This window comes from Lissotriton vulgaris, chromosome 12, assembly GCF_964263255.1.
Source record: "Lissotriton vulgaris chromosome 12, aLisVul1.2, whole genome shotgun sequence".
In the NCBI taxonomy this organism is placed as follows: domain Eukaryota; kingdom Metazoa; phylum Chordata; class Amphibia; order Caudata; family Salamandridae; genus Lissotriton; species Lissotriton vulgaris.
In genome coordinates this window covers 518,557,615-518,577,962 of record NC_141700.1, presented here as the reverse complement: position 1 = coordinate 518,577,962, position 20,348 = coordinate 518,557,615, and the positions used below count along the sequence as shown (strand labels likewise).

Below are 20,348 nucleotides of genomic sequence, written 5' to 3'. Positions count from 1 at the left end.
CCTGGGATATCCTTGAACAACCGATGCATCAATTTTTGAAAGACCGCCGCTGCGGATGCTAGTCCAAAGGGCATGCGGCGGAATTGATAACACCCAAAGGGTGTGATGAAGGATGTGTACTTCCTACTAGTCGGATGCAAATCGATTTGGTGGTACGCTGACGTGAGGTCAATGGTGGAGAAATGACTGATTCCTTTAGTTCTCGTAGGCATCTCTTCGATTCTAGGCAGGGGAAACTTCTCTATGATGAGGCACTTGTTGAGCTCGCGGAGGTCCACGCAGAGACGAACCTTCCCGTTGGGTTTTTTGACTACAACTAGGGGGGACAGCCACTCCGAGCTGTCCACTGGTTCTATGATGCCTTGTTTTTCCAGTCTCTGAAGTTCCCGTTGCACTGCCTCACTGGTTGATATTGGGATGTTCCTGACTTTGTGCGTCACTGGTATGACCCCCTCCTTGAGTGCCATTTTGTGAACAAACTTGTCTAGTTTCCCTACTGTTCCTCCGAACACTTTGGGATAGGCTGATTTCCATTCTTCCCTGTTGGTGATGGGCCATTCGTCCGTTAAAAGGATTTGTTCTTTACCTCCAGGATTTAGTACAATTCCAAGGTCTCCTGCATCCCTCCATCCGAGTACCGAAGGACCCTTCTCTGCTACATACAATGTGCAGGTGGCTGATCTCCCTCTGAATTCGAACTTGAAGTCTCGGCATCCCACCAAGGGAATGGCGTTCTCCGTGTATGAGACTGCTCGAATGTCCGGCGGCCGTAGATCAGGCCCTACCACTGGAGCGAAATCTTCGTCCCATATGGATCTTTGTACTATCGTCCAGGGGGAGCCTGAATCAACTGCTACATGTACTTTCACTCCTCCGATGTGCATGTCCGTGCGGGGCTTGTCCCTGCGTCTACCTGCCACATCCAATACTTGATCCTCTATACACAGTACCATTTCTCCATCCTCCTGATCGTCTTCCTCACTGGGTTCAGACGTGGCCGCTTCCACACACTTGACCGTGGACTTCTTTCCTTTCTTGCGGCACACTTTTTCAAAATGGCCGACTAGGCCGCAAAACGCGCATCTGGCTCGAAACGCTGGGCAACGTTTGTCCTGAGCTGAGTGCGCTGCGCTGCCACATCTATAACCTGAGAATTTGTTTTCAGCAGCAGGGCGCCCTGTTTGTTTGCCTGTCCATTTAGTTTCCCGCTTCTGTTCTCCACTTGAGCCTTTTTGTTTGTTGGCCGCTGAGGCCTCGTCGATTTTGTTGACCATGTGCTTCTGAGTGCTTTCTCGTTTGGCCGCATCAGCGCAGCGTTTCGACATCTCCGCCTTTTTGACCGTGGCTATTACGTCCTTTAGTGACGTTTCATTTTGTGCCCATAGTTTGTCCTGGACAGATCTGTTGGTGGTGTGCATAACTATCTGGTCTTTTATGTACTCATCCTGTAGTGCCCCGTATTGACACGTGATGGCTAGGCGTCGCAGAGCGGCTACATAGTCATCTATCGATTCACCAGTTTCCTGCTTCCTTTGCTGGAAATTGTAACGGTCAATGGAAACACACACTGCTGGCCGGTAGTGGCTATCCAGGTCTTCTAATGCATTTTTGAAGACATCCGTCTCTGTAGCACCCCGTTCTTTAGGCACAATGTTTGCGAATACTCTCCCTCCTTCAGGGCCTAGATTGTGGAGCAACAATCTCTTTTTCCTTGCTGGGGTGTATTCTTCTCCATTTTCGTCCTCTAGTGCTTCTATGTAGTTCCTGAAGTACTCCCTCCAATCCTCCCATTTCATCTGGGGTTCCCCTGGTCTTGGTAGGAATGGGATGGGGGCCATCAGGGCTGAGGACTGGTTCGCCATCTTGGCTTCGCCCCTGGGAGCTTCTTCTTGGGCTCTGGTGTTGTTGGACACCCTGGACCCTCCTGCTCTATCTGGCGCGTCCCCTTGACTTCTAGGACTCCCTGGAGTGTTATCCCTTGTACCTTGTGTGGGGCTGGTGGATTGTATCCCCTCCTCAGGCTGTGGGATGGTGCCTTTGGTTGCCAGCGTGCTGGGTATGTGAGTTCCTCGTCTCTGGGACCCACTGACCTGAGCCTTGCTTTGGATGGTCTCCTGCCGCGTGGTGAGGTTGCGCTGCTGCCACGCTCTAAGTTTCTGCTTCTTGCTGCTGCTGCTCAGTAGCCAAAGCCAGACGGGTTGCTGGTTGTAGGCTCCGCGCCTTGTTCGACTGTGCCAGGACGATGGGTGCTTCCCAGCCTCGTCGCCAATATAATTTTCTCCTTTCGCCCCCACACAGTACTCAGAGCCGTCGTATGGATGGAACTGATTTATTCCACACTTTACAAAGTTAGCAACAACTTAGAGCGCCGAGCGTCTATCAGGCAAGAGCTCCGGTCGCCAACTGCTGACCGAGCGTTTCGCGCTCTTCTTTTCCCCACTCTGCGCATGCGCGCCCAGCTCCGCTCTCGCCTACGGCGTGACGCGTCATCGCGTACACGCTCGTAGACTAGAGCGCAACTCCACACAAGGATACAAATGACATTACAGAAGTGTCTTTAATTTTAATAAACTATAACTTTATAAATAAATAAATATATCACTTCTGTGTTCTCACAATTGTCCCATGCTGTGTAACATTTCTTCTTTTTGCAAACTCGACTGGAAGGTTTTGGAGGCTTTACAAGAACACGTGTTACATTACAGAAGACACATTCATTTTTGGTAGGCGGGGAGGGGGGTTAAGTGACTTGCATAGAATCACACAGGATGCACAGGATGTTGAGCCGACGCCGAAACTCGAAACTGGTCTCCAGTTTCAAAGTGGCAGCTCTGGCCGTTACGCTTCAATCAGAAACGTTGCTTGTCTGTCACTCTAACGAGTTTTCATAACTAGAGAGGTCTTTGTAAGTGACATACAAATCAATATTGCTAAATCTTACCCTACACTCAAACTAGTACAAGGGAAACAACAGATTAGTGTCCTACGGCACGGCGCATGCGCAGCGGTTCTTTGACAGCACCTTTCATCGGGCAGTCACGTGCGCCCGGGACACCAGACGCGGAAGCGAACCGAAGGAACCAAAAGTCATGTGACAGAAGAAAACATGTCTCCCGCCCTCTAGCGAAGCCGCTCGCGAAAGCAAAGCAGGTGGTGGAGAGCGGTTTGTCATATTCAGACTCTAGTGCGTGTGCAGTGCCTCCGCTTTCAGCATGGCTGTGTGATCGGGACGTTGCTCCTTTTTCGCCGTGTGATGCAGCAGCTGTCACTCAGGCAGCTACTTGCGGACCAGCCGGCGTGTGCGGTCCCCGCCTTGAGGTGCTGATCCTGCCTACCGCGGAGCTGATTTCTGAGTCTTACTCTGTTTCCAACAGCACCGGAAACCTATCCATGCTGGCTCCGTGCGCTTCGGGCCGGTGACCCCAATTGCCTCATGACAGGTAGGTCCGGGAGTGCTGCCGCTGACCGCAGCACCTGCCTGATGAGAAGGAAGCGGTATTCTAAAGTGTAAGAGAGGAATGCATTTGTATCGAGGCGCTTGTGATTGATCTTGTGGGAAGTTTAGTTTTGCTGTGCTTCAAAGAGAGGGTGTGGCCGGGGAGTGCACGATTTACGAATAGGAGCATGTGGCCCAGGAGGATGAAAGAGCAGGAGGTGCCCGTGGGCAGGGCTTTAAGTGGGATGAAAAACTGTGTGTGTGTGTTGGGTGGGGGGTCTCCCAAAGGGGCGTGTCCAATGTATTTAAGGGCGTGGCTTTAAACACAAAAGCAACAAGCATTTACAATGCAACGGTCTCGCCTTTGGAAAAGTTCGAGCTATTGACATTGTAAATGACAACATTTTTATTTATGTGTTGGTCTTGAAAACAGATAAATAAATGGTATTGTCATTTACAATGCCAATAGCTTAATCTCTCGCAAATGTGAGACCTATTGCATTTGCACCCACACACACACAAGTTCAAGTTCCAAGTTCCAGAATTTATATAGCGCACTACTCACCCAGAGGGTCTCAAGGCGCTTGGGGGAGGGAGGTGCTTTTACTTATCGAATATCCAAGTTTTTAGTTGCTTTCTGAAGAAGAGGTGGTTCTGTGTAAGGCGGAGGTGGGCGGGGAGAGAGTTCCAGGTTTTGGCCGCTAAGTAGGAGAAGGATCTTCCCCCCATGGTGGATCTGTGGATGCGCGGAATTGTGGCGAGGGCTTGATTGGACGATCGTAGTTGTCGGGAGGGGGTGTAGAAGGATAGACGTTTGTTGAGGCATTCGGGTCCTAGGTCGTAGAGGGCTTTGTGTGCGTGGGTGAGGAGACGGAACGTTATTCTCTTGTTGACAGGGAGCCAATGGAGGTCTTTCAGGTGGCCGGAAATGTGAGCTTGCCGAGGGATGTCCAGAATGAGTCTGGCTGAGGCGTTTTGGATGCGTTGGAGTTTTTTCTGTAGTTTGGCTGTGGTTCCGGCATAGAGGGTGTTTCCGTAATCTAGTAGGCTTGTGACCAGTGCGTGGGTGACCGTCTTTCTTGTTTCGGTGGGGATCCAACTGAAGATTTTTTTGAGCATTCGTAGGATGTTGAAGCAGGATGACGAGACAGTGTTGACTTGTCTGGTCATCGAGAGGGAGGAGTCCAGGATGAAACCCAGGTTACGTGCATGGTCCGTTGGTATGGGTGGGCTTCCGAGGGCTGGAGGCCACCATGAGTCGTCCCAGGCAGAGGGGGATGGCCCTAGGATGAGGACTTCTGTTTTGTCCGAGTTTAGTTTTAAACGGCTGTTCTTCATCCACTCGGCTACTTCTTTCATTCCTTCGTGTAGGTTGGTTTTGACGATGTTTGGGTCTTTGGTGAGGGAGAGGATCAGCTGGGTGTCGTCTGCGTAGGAGATGATGTTGAGGTTGTGTTGGCGTGCGATGGAGGCTAGGGGACTCATGTATACGTTGAAGAGGGTGGGACTGAGTGATGATCCTTGTGGTACGCCGCAGATGACTTCGGTGGCCTCTGATTTGAAAGGGGGGAGGCGGACTCTCTGTGTTCTTCCGGTGAGGAACGAGATGATCCAGTCCAGTGCTTTTCCTTGTATTCCGACGTTGCTGAGGCGTTGAATGAGGGTGCTATGACAGACTGTGTCGAAGGCTGTGAAGAGGTCAAGTAAGATGAGAGCGACTGTTTCTCCGTTGTCTAGTAGTGTTCGGATGTCGTCTGTTGCAGCGATGAGGGCGGTTTCGGTGCTGTGTTTGGCTCGGAAGCCCTGTGAAGGGTCGAGGGATTTGTTGGATTCGAGGAAGGTGGCGAGCTGACTGTTGACGGCTTTCTCGATGACTTTTGCAGGGAATGGGAGGAGCGAGATGGGGCGGTAGTTCTTAAGTTCGGTTGGGTCTGCCGTTGGTTTCTTCAGAAGGGCGCTGAGTTCGGCATGTTTCCAGTTTTCCGGGAAGGTAGCGGAGTTGAGGGAACAGTTAATGACATCGCGGAGATGGGGTGCGATGATGGAGTCTGCTTTGTTGAAAATGTGGTGGGGACATGGGTGGTTGGAGATCCTGAGTGGATGGAGTTCATCAGGCGGATGGTGTCTTCGGTGGTGATAGGGTTCCAGGCGCAGAGGTTGTTAGAGTGCGGTTTTGGTTCGGTGGTGGGTGGAGTGGACTGGTCTTCGGACTGGTTTTCAAAGCTGTTATGTATTTCAGCGATTTTGTTGTGGAAGAACGAGGCTAGAGAGTCGCAGAGGTCTTGGGAGGGGGTGATGTTGTTAGTGTTGGTGGAGGGGTTAGTGAATTCTTTGACGATGTTGAATAGTTCCTTGCTGTTTTGGGCATTGTTGTCAAGTCGATCCTTGAAAGCTGATTTCTTGGTGGATCGGATCAGTTGATGGTGTTTGCGGGTGGCGTTCTTGAAGGTGGCTAGGTTGTCAGTGGTTGGGTTTTTTCTCCAGGTTTTCTCGAGAGTACGACAGAACTTTTTGGATTTTTTAAGGTCATCGTTGAACCAGGGGGCTTTTTTGCTACCTTGCCTGATTAGATGGTTTTTCAAGGGTGCTAGTTCGTCAGCGCTGTGGGTGATCCACTGAGTGAGGTTGGTGGCTGCTTGGTTAGGGTCCGATGAAATGGCAGGGGGGTTTTGGTGAAGCGATGTGAAGAGCTGGTAGGTGGTGATTTTGTTCCAGTTTCTTCGGGGAATAGGTTGTGGGGGTTGTGAGTCGTGGACTTTTTGTAGTTGAAGTGAACGCAGCTGTGGTCCGTCCAATGGAGAGCTGTGGTGTGATCGAAGGAGATGTGCTTGCTGGAGGTGAAGATAGGGTCGAGCGTGTGTCAGGCAAGGTGGGTGGGGGTGTCAACAAGTTGTTTGAGTCAGAGATTGGCCAGGTTGTCCAGGAGGGTGGTGGTGTTGTTGTCGTTTTTCTTTTCCAGGTGAAAGTTGAGGTCTCCCAGTAGAATGTAGTTCTCGGATGGGAGGGCGTGTGGGCTGATGAAGTCAGTGATGTCTTCGCTGAATTGTGTGCGGGGTCCTGGGGGTCTGTATATGAGGGTGCCTCTTAGTGTGGTTTTGGAGTCGGTGTGGATCTGGAAGTGAAGGTGTTCGGCGGTAGCGAGGTTATCGTCGGAACTGGTTGTGATGCGGATGGTGTTCTTATGGACAATGGTGATGCCTCCTCCTGTTTGGTTGGTGCGATCTTTTTGGATGATCTTGTAGGTGTCCGGGATGGCTATGGCGATGTCGGGGGCTGATGAGGCGTTCATCCATGTTTCTGTAAGGAAGGTGACGTCCGGCGATGTAGTGTCGAGTAGGTTCCAGAGTTCGATGGAGTGTCTGTGGATCGAGCGGGTGTTGAGCAGGAAGCACTTTAGGTGGTTTGTGTCTGAGCTTTGTTTGTAGATTGTGGGTTTGGTGTGGGTCCTGATGCAGTCGAACTTGCAGGAGTGGCAGGTGAAGGGTCCATGGGTGTGTCCTGGGGCGGCTTGGAAGCAGTTTGGGAGTCGGCCGGGGTTAAGTGCTGAGAGGGTTGCGGAGTCGTAGGTAATGCGGGTGGAATGGGATTTGTGGTGAACAGGGGGTCTGGCACTGGGCGCGGTCCAGGCGCGGACGGGCGTAGACGGGCTTACCTTTGGCGTGCATGGGGCGCGACCGTTGCGCGCGACCGCTGCGCGCAGAAGCATCTGTCATATGTGGGTAGTAGAGGGGAGGGGCGAGGGAGGAGCAGCTGGGAGGCGGGAGCGGGGTGGAGATCCGGGCAGGGAGGCACAACAACAACAACAAAATGGCAGCAAGCCAAAATCGAAACCGGATTGGGGTACAACCACAATGAACGCGATGCAAATGGCAGTGGCACCGGCACAATCAGGCACAAATTATTTCTACAGGCAGCACAGCACAGTTTGAAAGATTGTACAAGCGCACTTTGGCAATCTAGCGCTACAGTATAATTATGCTTAGCAAATGATAAACAGACAGTCAGGCAATCTAGCGCTGCGATATAATCCTAATAATGCCGATAAACAGACAATGATAAACAGACAATCCTAATAATGCCGATAAACAGACAATGATAAACAGACAATCAGGCAATCTAGCGCTGCGATATTATCCTAATAATCAGTCAGGCAATAGCGATTATGGGAGCAAAGGGGAGGTGGCAGACAGCAGTCTGGTGGTGTAGCGCTACGATACCAGGCGGCAGGTAGGGCAGGGAGCTGCGTGAGGAGCGGCCACTTCTGATGGAATCAGAAGACACACACACACAGACACACACACACACACCCACATACACAGAGCCACACACACACACAGAGACACACACACACACACAGACACACACACCCACATTTACAGAGCCACACACACACAGCCTTCTGAAATATTTTTTTGTTAAGGTGCAATGTTAAAATAACATTACAAAGGGCTATTCATCGTGCATTGCTTTTTGATTTGCAAGACATTGCCCACCCACTGGCATGGCATTCCCTCGCTGATCAAGCATTCCCCCTCTTGCCCTCTCCACTGTCGGGGCACTTTCAACACTGTTGGAGCATTCTACAGATGACACTGCTCCCTCCACTGCCAAGGTAATCTCCCCCCTGCAGGGCACTGCTGACACTGCGGGGCATTCTCCCACTTATAGCACACTGCCCTCCCCACTGGCATGGCATTCTGCCCCCTGCTGACACTGGGGGCATTTTCCTACTTGTAGCACACTGCCCCCCCCCCCCCACACGGACATGGCATTCTCCCCCCTGCTGACACTACTTGTAGCACATTGCCCTCCCACTGGCATGGCATTCTCCCACTTGCAGGGCACTGCTGACACTGAGGGCATTCTCCAACTTGTAGCACACAGCCCTCCCCACTGGCATGGCATTCTCCCCCCTGCTGACACTGAGGGGCATTCTCCTAATTGTAGATGTCTGTCCTCCCCACTGACAGGTCAGTCTCCCCCCTGCAGGACACTGATGGCCATTATCACACTTGTAGCACACTCCCTCCCCACTGTCATGCCTTCCCTCACTGACCAGGCATTCTCTCACTGCCCTCTCCACTGACGGGGCACTTTCAAGAGTGTTGCAGCATTCCACTGATGACGCAGCCCTCCCTCCCCACTGACAGCTCAGTCTCCCTCTTGCAGGGCATTGCTGACACTGACGCTCACTCTCCCACTTTCAGGACACTGCCCATCCCCCCACGCACTCTCCCCCTTGCAGGACAGCGCTCCCGGGGACCCTTCCTAGCAGCCAGCGCTCCCTCGGTGACAGCATCAGCAGCGCTCCCTCCCCCCCCCCCTCCCCCCCCCCCCCGGCCCTGGCTGGACACCCCATGTCTGACAGCCTCCTTCCTCCCCAGCCCCAGCTGTCAGTGATGGGACACCGCTGGCGTGAGCCGCTCTCACCTGACAGGTGCGCCCCGGGGGTTCTCACACACTCAAAGCTCTCGCCGCTGCTCCCGCTGGAGTTGCTGGTCTCGCGCTGCTGTTCTGGGCTGACCCCTCGGGTGCACGTGCTCGCTTCGCACGAGACGGGGGGGGTAAACTGAGAGGGAAGTGCTGGCAACATCGACGAGGGACCAAATCATTGCTGCGACAGCCAGGGCTAGCGCAATGTTGTGTTCCTCTTGTGGTAGTACGCCTGCTCTTAGTGCGCTCCCTGTGTTAAAGGCACAGGGAGGGGAACCTGATCCTCTTTCCGGAAAGGTTGTGTACGTCCGTGTACGTGTTATATGCGATGCCGCGTGTGGAGCAAGGGGCCATGGGGAAACCTCCCACGTCACTGGAGTTTGATAGGTTGCAAACAATAAGGGAGGAGACAAACGATCTTGTCTTCTCGCCTACGGTAAAAATGCATCCATGTTAAACGTCTGTAAGTCGTCTGTTTGATGCTAGCATGGTGGTAAGCAATACAAAAATGTTTAAATGAAACAATTACATTTATGGAGATTTATGTATATTTCATATTTGCGAGAAATGTATATGCACCACTGGGGAAGGACATCTCATCTTTGTTCATGATAAGCATTAAGCTGTGCATATAGTTTCCACGCCGGCCTGCCTCAGGCATTTCACCGGAGCCTGGCCTTTGCGTGTTGTATGGGTGGGAGGAGCTATACCCAGACCCTTAGCCCCGTCCTTTTCAGACTGGGGGGCGTGTTTTTGACTGAGGACGTCACTGAGAGAAAGAAACGAAAAGACACCCCCCCCCCCCAATCCGGAAAAGACGGGGCCTAAATAGTCAATGGGGCTTCTTTTCCAATGGCTGGCTAGCGTTTAGAAGGCCAGCCAATGGAGAAGAGGGGCGGGATTAACCTCGCTACTAAGAGACATTAAATCTCGCCAGCGAGACTGCGCATGTGCGCAGCCTATGGAGAAGTGTGGCTCAATGGTTAGAGTGGCAGATCCTGATGCAGAACTCTAGCCCGGGACCAGGGTTCAATTCCCTGCCTCGGCGGGTCTTGGGCTCAAAAATTCCACGGACCTGATCATTCTCGCCTCAGTGCCTATTCCAATCATGGAGTCCCACTCTGCAACTCTGGGCAATAGCTTGCCTAATCTCCACAACGGCCCCCACAACGCTAAGGATGCCTGGCCTCCACCTTGGGGGTGCCCAGGAGTGGACACCTCACAGGAAAAGCCAGGATGGGTTCCACAGCGGTATTCGTACAAGCGCCTTGAGACCCTTGCGGGTGAGTAGTGCGCTATACAAGTATCAATTTACATGTACGTTAGCTGAGACCTAAAAACTCTGTGCTTAGCATAGGGTGCTGCCGACTTGTATTTTGCTGTTTCTGTCATTGCATCCAGATATATGATACAGCAAGCAATATACCTACAAGTCAGGACTATTAGCTTTGTCAATGGTTGTTGGTTGCATAAGATAAATAAGCAGCAACTATGGCTTGTATAATATTGAAAAAGCTTCCACTTAAAGCCCTGGTGACACAACAGCAATGTTGCTGCTCCTGTGTCAAAAAGAGAAGGGAAATCCAGAGAGAAAATTACTCTTTAAAGGATTTCCCTTCCCACACAACGTTCACCTGGCATGATGTCATGCCGGAACTTCTCCACTAGTGAGAAGTGAGCAGTGTGAGGACGTGCACATGATGTGCCTGCTGTCATTGCAGTCCAGAAAAAACTCGCCTGTGCCAGGGCACAAAACAGAGCCCGATGGAGACCCGTTTAGAGGCCTCTATTAAAAAACTGCCGGTGCTCAGACCCGGCCCACTTAAAGCCCTGCCTGTGGGATTGGTAACAGTATACGTGAGGGGCGGGGCTGTAGGACAGCGCTTGAAAAGGATCAATCAGAAAGTGCTTGTGGAGGAGAGGAGGAGTGACCGACAGCTATCATTGTTAGAGGCGAGGGAATGTCAGAAGGGGACGAGGAATTAAATCTAAATTCCAGGAGGATGGGACAAAAGTGCAGTAGGTTTAGAGCCCCTATTGACTAATGCAGGAGTATGAAGCATTGTAAAAAAGAGGTGGTTAATGTGTGTTTGTGTGTGTATGTATATATATTTAAACCTACGTGATTCACTTACCTGTCAATAGAATATCACATGTTGCTACTGCTTTAATCTTATTCTGACGAAATGAATTACTAAGACATTTGAAAGTAACAAATAGGATTTTCAAATCTTAAATTGAGTGGCTGGCGTGGTTTTAATTTGGTTTTTATGGATCGTCCAAGGAGTTACGAGCTTAGCCTTGAACTGCATGCTTTTAAGGGGCAGTTGTACACAGTCCGGGAATTGCTAAAATCTATATTTTGGAAGCACCTTTTTATCTTAAACCTTGTTGTACATTTTATAGCAGCCTATCTTATACTGTGTGTAATGTAAGTCATTATTTTAAACTTGCATATTCGGTGCTTTCTGTTACAGACTGGGACCTCGTAGCACTAAAAATACACAAGTCTCTATTTTCCACTGCACCAACCAAGAATCGGGCCCAGATTTATCGAAGGATTGTGTTATGCTTGTGTCACCCTGTTGCCTTTGCATGTTGCAGGGTGACACAAGGGCAATACAATCCTCAAGTCAGTTTTGCCAAGACACACAAAGCCTCTTTGCGTGGCCTTGCATGGCTTGGTAAATGTGGAAAGATGCAAGGCAGCGTAAGTTGGTTCCTTGCATTACTCAGTGCCGGGAAGGCTTTCATGGGTGGAGAGCAGGTGTCCCCACGCATCTACCCAAGCTTTTTGCTGCATTCCCAGATGTACTAAGAGTAGTAAACCTGGGAATGTGTCAAAAGTGTACGCCTTCCCGAAAGAGGTGCAATACCTTTATATCTCCCTATTGTTTCAAGTGTGCTGCATTCTGCAGTGTACTCAGGAGTAAAGTGCCTCTAAGGATTGGTTTTGTTATGTTATGTTAAAATAGATTTGTAGAGCACACAGCTACTCTATAGAGTATCCCGGTGCTGAGACCGAACAGAAAAAAGCAGATGCAAGGGGGAAAGAAAACAAAACCCAAAAAGGTGAACGGTTATATTGCTTGGAACAACCAGGTTTTCAATTGTTTCCTGAACGCAAGAAGATTTGCGGCTTGCCTAAGCGGAAGAAGTGCCTTATTCCAAAGTCCAGCCACTTGCGCTTGGAAAGAGCGACCGCCTCTGCGGGCTCTGGGATACTTTGGGGTGACCATAAGATGTTGATGTGCAGATCTAAGAGATCTGCCAGGTACGTAAAGTGAGACTCTTCTGCGGATGTACTTTGTTCCCATACCGTGCATAGCCTTGAAAGCCAGGACCAGAGCTTTGAAGCGTATTCTGCTACGGACAGGCAGCCAGTGCAGATTCTTTAGATGGTGGTAAGCCCGGTCTCTGGGACCGAGACTCAAACAGTCCTGGCTGCCGCGTTCTGCACCACCTGCAGTCTGTTGAGTAAAAACTCCGGGAGGCTCTTTGTGCAGGAAGGTTTCCCTTCCTACACAAAATCAACCCTGCCTCCAAATCGGACACCCTTGCACCATGGCGCAAGGGTGCCTGCTTTGGGGCTAGGCAGCACATAGTGTTCTAGCTTAAGGAGAGAGCAGGAATGTGCCCTGTGTTAGGAAATATGGCGTATTCCTGTCCTATGCATTTGACACAGTGCAGAGCTGCAAGTTGCGATGATTCGAATAATGATCAATCTGGCCCTTAATTCTGTGGCTCTCTGGTTACACACACAGAGCACTGCAGTGCATTAACTAGAGGGTTCGTAACGTGCTATAGTGCATTTCTCACTGGTTAACTTCATTTGTATGTATTTTTCATTTAAGCTTTGCCTTATTTTAAATGTTGGCTACCTGAAGGTGAAAACCAGAACTTGCAGAATATTTTGTTATTCTTTTAGCCACACCTTGGACCCCCCCCCCCCCCCCCCCCCCCCACTGCATGCACCCTCAACAGTTAACATACTTTTTTTTAATGCATTTCGACCCACTGCTTAAAGGATTTGGTCAACTCTCAATCTGGAGAAAAAAAGTTGCTTGCTAGCAGGTTCTAACCCTTTCGGCTCATTCTGCTCTTCCACACAGTCAGATATTCTGCACTACGGCTGCGAAACAAAAGGGAGATCTAGGATGTGAAAGTAACCCTGAAGGACTTCCGGCATTGCCACTTCGGAAGTCTTCTTGGCCACTTTGCTTGTCCGTTTTGGTTAAAGCATACTGTTTCGGAACAAGTTGTGATTTTTGCCTCCACATTTCAGCACTAACTCTTCTTTTTCCTTTGACCCGCAGGTGGGACTGATGAGCTGCCCGCTGGCCCTGGAGCAGCACGTGACTTGAGGGCACGTTGATCGCGCCAGCGCGTGCAGACCAAACGTCGCTGCAGATTGTGGACCTCAAGCTCGAGTTCGTGCCTGCTGCAGACTGGTGACACCCGGCGGACAGCATTAACCCACTGAGCTATAGCCAGGAGGACTGACCCCTCTGCCAGAGTCCCTCCGGCTCCCAGCACGAAGGCCACCCCACTCCGTGGTTGTTTGAATCTTGTGACCGTCAAGATTAACTTTCAACGTGCGGTTCATTCAGTTTGAGAAGAAGGCTCTCTTGAAAGGCCTTTTTGTAGAGGATAATTGGAGGCTAAAGCCAGGGTGTACATCCGGGAGGAACCCTGTCCGCTCCCAAGATGAACGCGGAGAAGGACTTCTTGCCCCTCACCCCCAACATTGTGCGGGCTTTGAACGACAAGCTGTACGAGAAGAGGAAGGTGGCTGCTCTGGAAATAGAAAAGTAAGCCCTGCTGTTTTCCTTCTGAATGTTTTTATCCAAGGTTTGCTCTGGAGCAGTTTGGAATTCAGTGGGGGCGGTTGGTCAATGTATAATTTATTAAGCAGAGTACCAGACAGTCTATCCACATTTAAGAGCGAGAGCTGTATGTATACAGTGGTAATATCTTGTAGAGGGTATTATATCACCGTACACCATTACTGTTGTGTTCCACTTTCAGAAGAAAACATATGAAATAGCTTGCTGTGTCGACTTATTTTGCAGGTTTCCACCTTAGATTAGTATCCCCTGTTTAGTGGTGGTAATTGTGACATAATTTCCGTGCGATGCTGCGGTAATTCCGACCTAGAAAAAAATAAATATTTTTTTAAATAGCGCAGATATGATTACTGCATCTTAAAGCCCTTGACTGGCCACCTGGGATGTAAACGCAAGATGACCTCCTTCTGCAAGGTGATGGTGGTGGTGGGGGTGGGGGTGTGGGGAGGGAGGGCATTCGCAAGTTGCCTGAGACAGGGGTCTGAGGTTTGCCTCTGTCCAGTCGAATCATGTAAACTTGGGTATCCTCAGCATATGTTTGGAGATGCTCCTGGGGCTGTATTATGGATAGGGTGCACTATCCCTGTTTGCGCCACAGGAACCTTAAAACAGAAGCTCCTGGAGCAACAGCGAAAGTGCCCCCTATTACATTGAATGTGCTGCCCTCAGGGCAGCTGGGAACTCGTGCTGCCCTGGCGGCAGCGCATTCAAGTGTAAAAAAAATGGAACAGCTGCTCTGTTTCACTGTGCAGGTGGGAACCCACCTGCACTTTTAAGAGGGGAGGGTGATCCCCTTGCAGGCCGGTGCAGCGAACGACTGCACCCACCTGCAAGGGGATGTCTGGGAGGTGTCTTGGGACCACCTTTCCCCATACAGAGGGCTGCCATCAGTGTGCCTACTGACAGCTTCTTTGCCTCTGCGCCTGCATCTAATATACTTGTAACCTAAGGAAGGCTTGGGTCCTAAGCTAACTGGAATAGACCACTAATAATTATATACTGGAAAGTATCCAGTAGCTACTATTTAAAGTTTAATCAAGAAAAGAGCCAATGGAATAAATTCATAGGCTCTTGTGATTTATTTCACAATTTTCTAGGTTATTCCATAAATACAGCAACATTCAATTCATGTCAAACATTAAGGACAACACAAACTGATGACATTTTTCAACAAAGGAAATACAAAAACAATTAACAAATATGAAACAGTATCTGTAAATGTGTATAATACATTGATCAGTTATGTGTAATCAAAGGACAATTACAAAAACAAACAAGCATTTGCAATGCAATAGGTCTCGCATTAGGACAATGTGAGCTATTGGTATTGTAATTGACAATTTTTTAAAATATGTGTTGGCTTTGAAAATATATAAATTAATAGCATTGTTATTCACAAAGCCAATAGCTTACACTTTCCTAATGCGAGTCCTATTGGCTATAGCAATGCTTGTTGTAGCAAGCAAGGACAGTACTGTTGTGGTGCTGAGTGATGCTGTTGTGGTGCTGAGTAATGATCTGGTTGGGCTGAGTGATGGGGTGTTGTTGTTGCTGAGTGATGTGATGGTGTTGCTGAGTGATGTGGTGGTGTTGCTGAGTGATGTGGTGGTGTTGCTGAGTGATGTGGTGGTGTTGCTGAGTGATGTGGTGGTGTTGCTGAGTGATGTGGTGGTGTTGCTGAGTGATGTGGTGGTGTTGCTGAGTGATGTGGTGGTGTTCCTGAGTGATGTGGTGGTGTCCCTGAGTGATGTGGTGGTGCCCCTGAGTGATGTGGTGGTGCCCCTGAGTGATGTGGTGGTGCCCTATAGTGATGTGGTGGTGTCTGTGAGTGATGTGGTGGTGTCCCTGAGTGATGTGGTGGTGTCCCTGAGTGATGTGGTGGTGTCCCTGAGTGATGTGGTGGTGTCCCTGAGTGATGTTGTGGTGTCCTATAGTGATGTGGTGGTGTCCCTGAGTGATGTGGTGGTGTTGTGTGGCGTGCAACAGTGTGAGTAATGCAGCAGTGTGAGTCGTGCGGTAGTGAACAGTGTGAGTAATGCATCAGTGTGCGGCGTGCAGCAGTGAGGCGTGCAGCAGTGTGAGGCGTGCGGCAGTGTGAGGCGTGCGGCAGTGTGAGGCGTGCGGCAGTGTGAGGCGTGCTGCAGTGTGAGGCGTGCAGCAGTGTGAGGCGTGCAGCAGTGTGTGTCGTGCAGCAGTGTGTCATGCAGCATGCAGCAGTGTGAGTAATGCAGCAGCGTGCAGCAGCATGATGCGTGCAGCAGTGTGATGCGTGCAGCAGTGTGAGACGTGCAGCATGCAGCAGTATAAGTAATGCAGCAGTGTTGGACAGGCCACATGAAGGGCCGCTCTCCCCCGGCCCAACCAGGCCTGAGTCCCGTCACGCAAGTACCACACACCACCATTGCACGTCCTCCGTCCTCTCAGGGCCCCTGCCCTCGAGCACGTTAACCTCGTGGGTCCGATCCACTGCCGGCCCACGCGCCCAGCCTGGGCCGCCATCTTGGACACTTCACCACGAGGCCGCCTGGCCCCCGATCGACCTCAACCCTGGGCCTAGCCCGGCCTCAGACATTCCGGCACCACCCTCCACCCAGGAGGTGAGCGGGCTACTTGGCAAGTCAATGGGAGAAAGAGGTGCCGATGGCTCTCCCCCGCCAAGTGCCGCTCGCCCATCGCCTCCCCGGGCGCTGGCTCCACCCCCCTGCTGGGTGTCTGGACTCCCTCATCCCGGACCTCCCGACCTCCAAGTGCGAGGGTCCGGACATCAAAGCACGCCAGCCCTATAACTGGGGCAGCTCCAGAGCAGGAAGGCAGTTGTATCTTGGAGTCGAGAGACGTAAAGAGGAACTCATCCTTGACGGACTACTGGCGCTGCCGTAGCTCTGTCCTGTGCACCATCGTCCTGCCTGTTGGCGCTGCCACAGCCTTCGCAACCTTCAAATCCATCATCGTCGTCGGGACCTGCTGGCGTGGCCGCGGACCGTTGTAACCGTCATCTTCACCGGGACCTGCAGGCTCCGCCGCGGACCGTCGCCCTTCCTTCGTCCATCTCGGGACCTGCCTGGCTCCGCCGCGGCCCGATCATCTAGAACGCCGAGCTCGAGGATTGAGAGCTATTTTCCACTCATTGGTAACAAAGACTGTCCCGCTACCCCTTTCCTCAGCCAGAGACTAGAACCGAGGGGACCCCTGAGTCCAGACCTCCTTGTATCATATCATCGTAACCTAAGAATTGCATATAAAGTCTCGTTAACCTTCAATCTTGTGTGGTGTCCGTCTGTGGGGGGGAAGTTACTTGTCTGTACAGTCGTTGGAGACGGCTCTCCCCGGAGACCTCTCCCCGTAATCTCGGCCGACCCTCCCGGTCCGTCTAACATTGGTGGCCAGCGGCGCGATTCGAATCACCGCATAACGTACAGAGAGTAGCTCACCCCACGACGAAATCGCAATGACAACTAAAGAAAGCGGATCAACCGAGAAGTTCCAAATGGAGAAACTAGAGGAGTACAGCCATCGTGAACTAAAACAATTCTGCATCGAACTGGGTATCGCTACCACCGGACTAAGCACCAAAGATGATTTCAAGCATGCCCTAGAATCTTGGGCAGAGACCGGGGCTACCGGAACCCCCGATCAAAGCACCGCAGAAAAAACAACCACGGCCCCTGAAGGGCAAAGAACGGGTCTCTCGCAAGACGAGATCCAGGAAAGAGAAAGAACCCGACTACACGAGCTGGAAATGGCCCGACTCAAGATGGACATTGAACTCAAGCTGGCTGAACAAAAAATCAACTTAGAGCACCTGCGTCTCCGAGAAGAAAGAGAAGAGAAACAGAGACAAAGGGAGCTCGAGGAAAAGAAACTGGCGTACGAACACGAACGGAACCTAGCCGAGATCAACCTGCGCAAGCAGAATAAAGAAGCAGGGGTGCCCGAGCGACCCCACACCTCAGGGGCCACAGAGAAAAAGGTACACATCCCCAAGGATGTTGTCCGAGAATATTTCCGAGAAGACGACATCCAGCAATGGTTTAAGGCCTATGAAATCGCTATGACTGCACACCGGATCGATAGAAGCGATTGGGGAGCCGGTCTATGGGGGAGATTCCTCAATGAGGGCCGCGATACCCTGCTACAACTCCCGGACCACCAGATGACCTCCTATGACCATATGAAAGCGGCCCTCCTCACCCGCTATGGCCTCACACCCGAGATGTACCGTCAGAGGTTCCGAGACTGCACCCGCATCCCGGGTACCACTTGGGTGGACTACGTAACCTACTTTAGCCGAGCCTTCGAGGGCTGGATCAGAGGAAGCAATGTCACGACCTACGAACAACTGTTCAATCTGATGGTATGGGAGCATCTGTCGAACAATTGTTTCATTGAACTCCGCCAGCACCTCCTCGACAGCAAGTTAACAGATCCCCGGCAGCTCGCAGCGGAAGCTGACCGGTGGGAAATCACCAGAGTGGGCCGGAATGGGTTCTACGAACAGAACCGGAACAACAATGGTCAGCACCGACCCAGAGGAGGAGGAGGGGGCCAAGGACGAGGAAGAGACAACGCTCCGGCCGCCCCCGCAACCAGCACCACCCCCCCGGCCAACCGGGGCAGCACCCCGGCGCGACCGGGGTACAGAGCCAATGTCACGTGTCACCGATGCCAACGAGTCGGCCACTACGCAAACGACCCAAACTGCCCACAGTACCAGAGCCCAAGACCCCGCCAAGTGGCCGCTGCGGCCCTAGGGGAAGAACAGATCTCCGAGGAGCAGGAAGAATACGAACAAGAGCATCAAGAGTGGGAGCCAGCCGCCATGGCTCTGGCATGCTTAGGGGGGAAAGACATGGTCCCGCGGGTCCCCCTACCCGCTAACACCCAGAAGTACAGCCAATGGGTGAGCATCAATGGGCGCCGGGCCGAAGCCCTTCGTGACACCGGGGCCAGTGTAACAGCCGTCCGCTGTCACCTGGTGGCCCCAGAACAGTATTTACCGAACATTCTCTGCCCTGTACGATCAGCCGATAACTCGGAAAGTTTGTGTCGGATGGCCTGCGTCCCTTTCGAATGGGGAGGGGTCTCCGGCATGTTGAAAGTAACAGTCCGAGACGACGCCCCCGTAGACTGCCTCCTTGGAAATGACCTTGAAAGCTCTCCGTGGGCAGCCGTGGAGCGAAAAGAACACCTGGGGATGTTAGGCGTCCCGGACTGGGCGTGCGTCACCACCCGGTCCATGGCCGCCCGTGCCAACCACCGCCCAGAAGAGCCCGAATGGCCGGCACCACCGCCTCCGGTCGCCCCAGCCGAAACCACCGACCATGACATCCCCTCCGAACCAGCTCAACCCTCCGACCTCGCTAACCTCGACCAGTGGCCTCAAGAGGGGGGGCCCACGCAAGAACAATTTCGCCAAGAACAGAAGACCTGTCCCTCCCTCGAGGGACTCCGCCAGCAAGCGCTCGCCCAAAGCGCAGGGGATACCTCCGGAACTCATTGGGTCTACTGGGACAATGATCTGCTGTACAGCGAGCAAAGAATCGCCGAGCTGGGGGCCAACAGAGTATTAGTGGTGCCCCTCCGCTTTAGAGACTTTCTGCTAAACCTGGCCCACGATGTCCCCCTGGCAGGGCACCTGGGACAAGATAAAACTTACAGTCGCCTAGTGACCCACTTCTTCTGGCCCAAAATGAGGAACGATGTGCACCAGCATTGCCGATCCTGCCCCACGTGCCAAGCCAGTGGAAAGAGCGGCCGCAAACTAAAGGCCCCCCTGCAACCTTTCCCTGTGGTCACTACCCCATTTGAGAGGGTCGGAATAGACATTGTGGGGCCCCTGGACCCGCGCACAAAACAGGGCCATCGATTCATCTTGGTACTAGTGGACCACGCCACCCGCTACCCTGAGGCTGTTCCTCTGCGGACTGTGACAGCCCCGGTAGTCGGCCGGGCTCTGATGGGGATCTTCTCCCGTGTGGGCTTCCCCCGAGAAGTCGTCAGCGACAGAGGCACGAACTTTATCTCTAAATACATGAAATCCCTCTGGCAGCAGTGCGGGGTCACCTACCGATTCACGACCCCCTATCACCCCCAAGGGAACGGACTTGTTGAGCGATTCAACCGCACGCTAAAGGGGATGATCGGGGGGTTGGAAGAGCCCCTCCGTCGCCAGTGGGATGTGCTGCTGCCGTGCCTCCTCTTCGCCTACCGAGAGGTCCCTCAGAAATCCCTAGGCTTCAGCCCATTTGAACTGCTATATGGACACCCAGTGCGGGGGCCGCTCAGCCTAGTCAAAGAGGGCTGGGAGATGCCTCCGTTAAAGAACCCTCCAGATGTCTTCCGGTACCTCCTCACCCTCCGCAACCAGACCCGGCGGTTCAGAGAACTAGCGAAAGCCAACCTAGAGGCCAGTCAAGAGGACATGAAAAAATGGTATGACCAGAATGCCTCATCCATTGAATTCGAACCTGGCCAACAGGTATGGGTAATGTCCCCCACGGAGCCATGCGCTCTACAAGACAAATGGACGGGGCCCTTCAAAGTAATCGAGCGCAAGGGTCCTGCCACCTATCTCATCGACATGGAATCCTCCCGGAACCCTCTCCGGGTCCTCCACGCTAACAGACTAAAGC

At 52.1% G+C, this 20,348-nt stretch overlaps 1 protein-coding gene across 2 annotated transcripts in view; it reads left to right on the top strand.

Annotated features, from left to right (window-relative positions):
- The first annotated feature begins 3,022 nt into the window (after positions 1–3,022).
- VAC14 (VAC14 component of PIKFYVE complex) overlaps positions 3,023–20,348 on the top strand; it is a 1,981,056-nt gene continuing 1,963,730 nt past the window's right edge. Inside the window, exons 1-2 of one of the 2 annotated variants that reach the window (XM_086945294.1) lie at positions 3,023–3,150; positions 13,186–13,680. In XM_086945294.1, the coding sequence (XP_086801420.1) occupies positions 13,577–13,680 (104 nt within the window). In that variant the 5' untranslated portion in view covers positions 3,023–3,150; positions 13,186–13,576. Of the gene's footprint in view, positions 3,441–13,185; positions 13,681–20,348 lie in introns of both variants that reach the window. The other variant, XM_086945293.1, reaches the window with a different exon arrangement.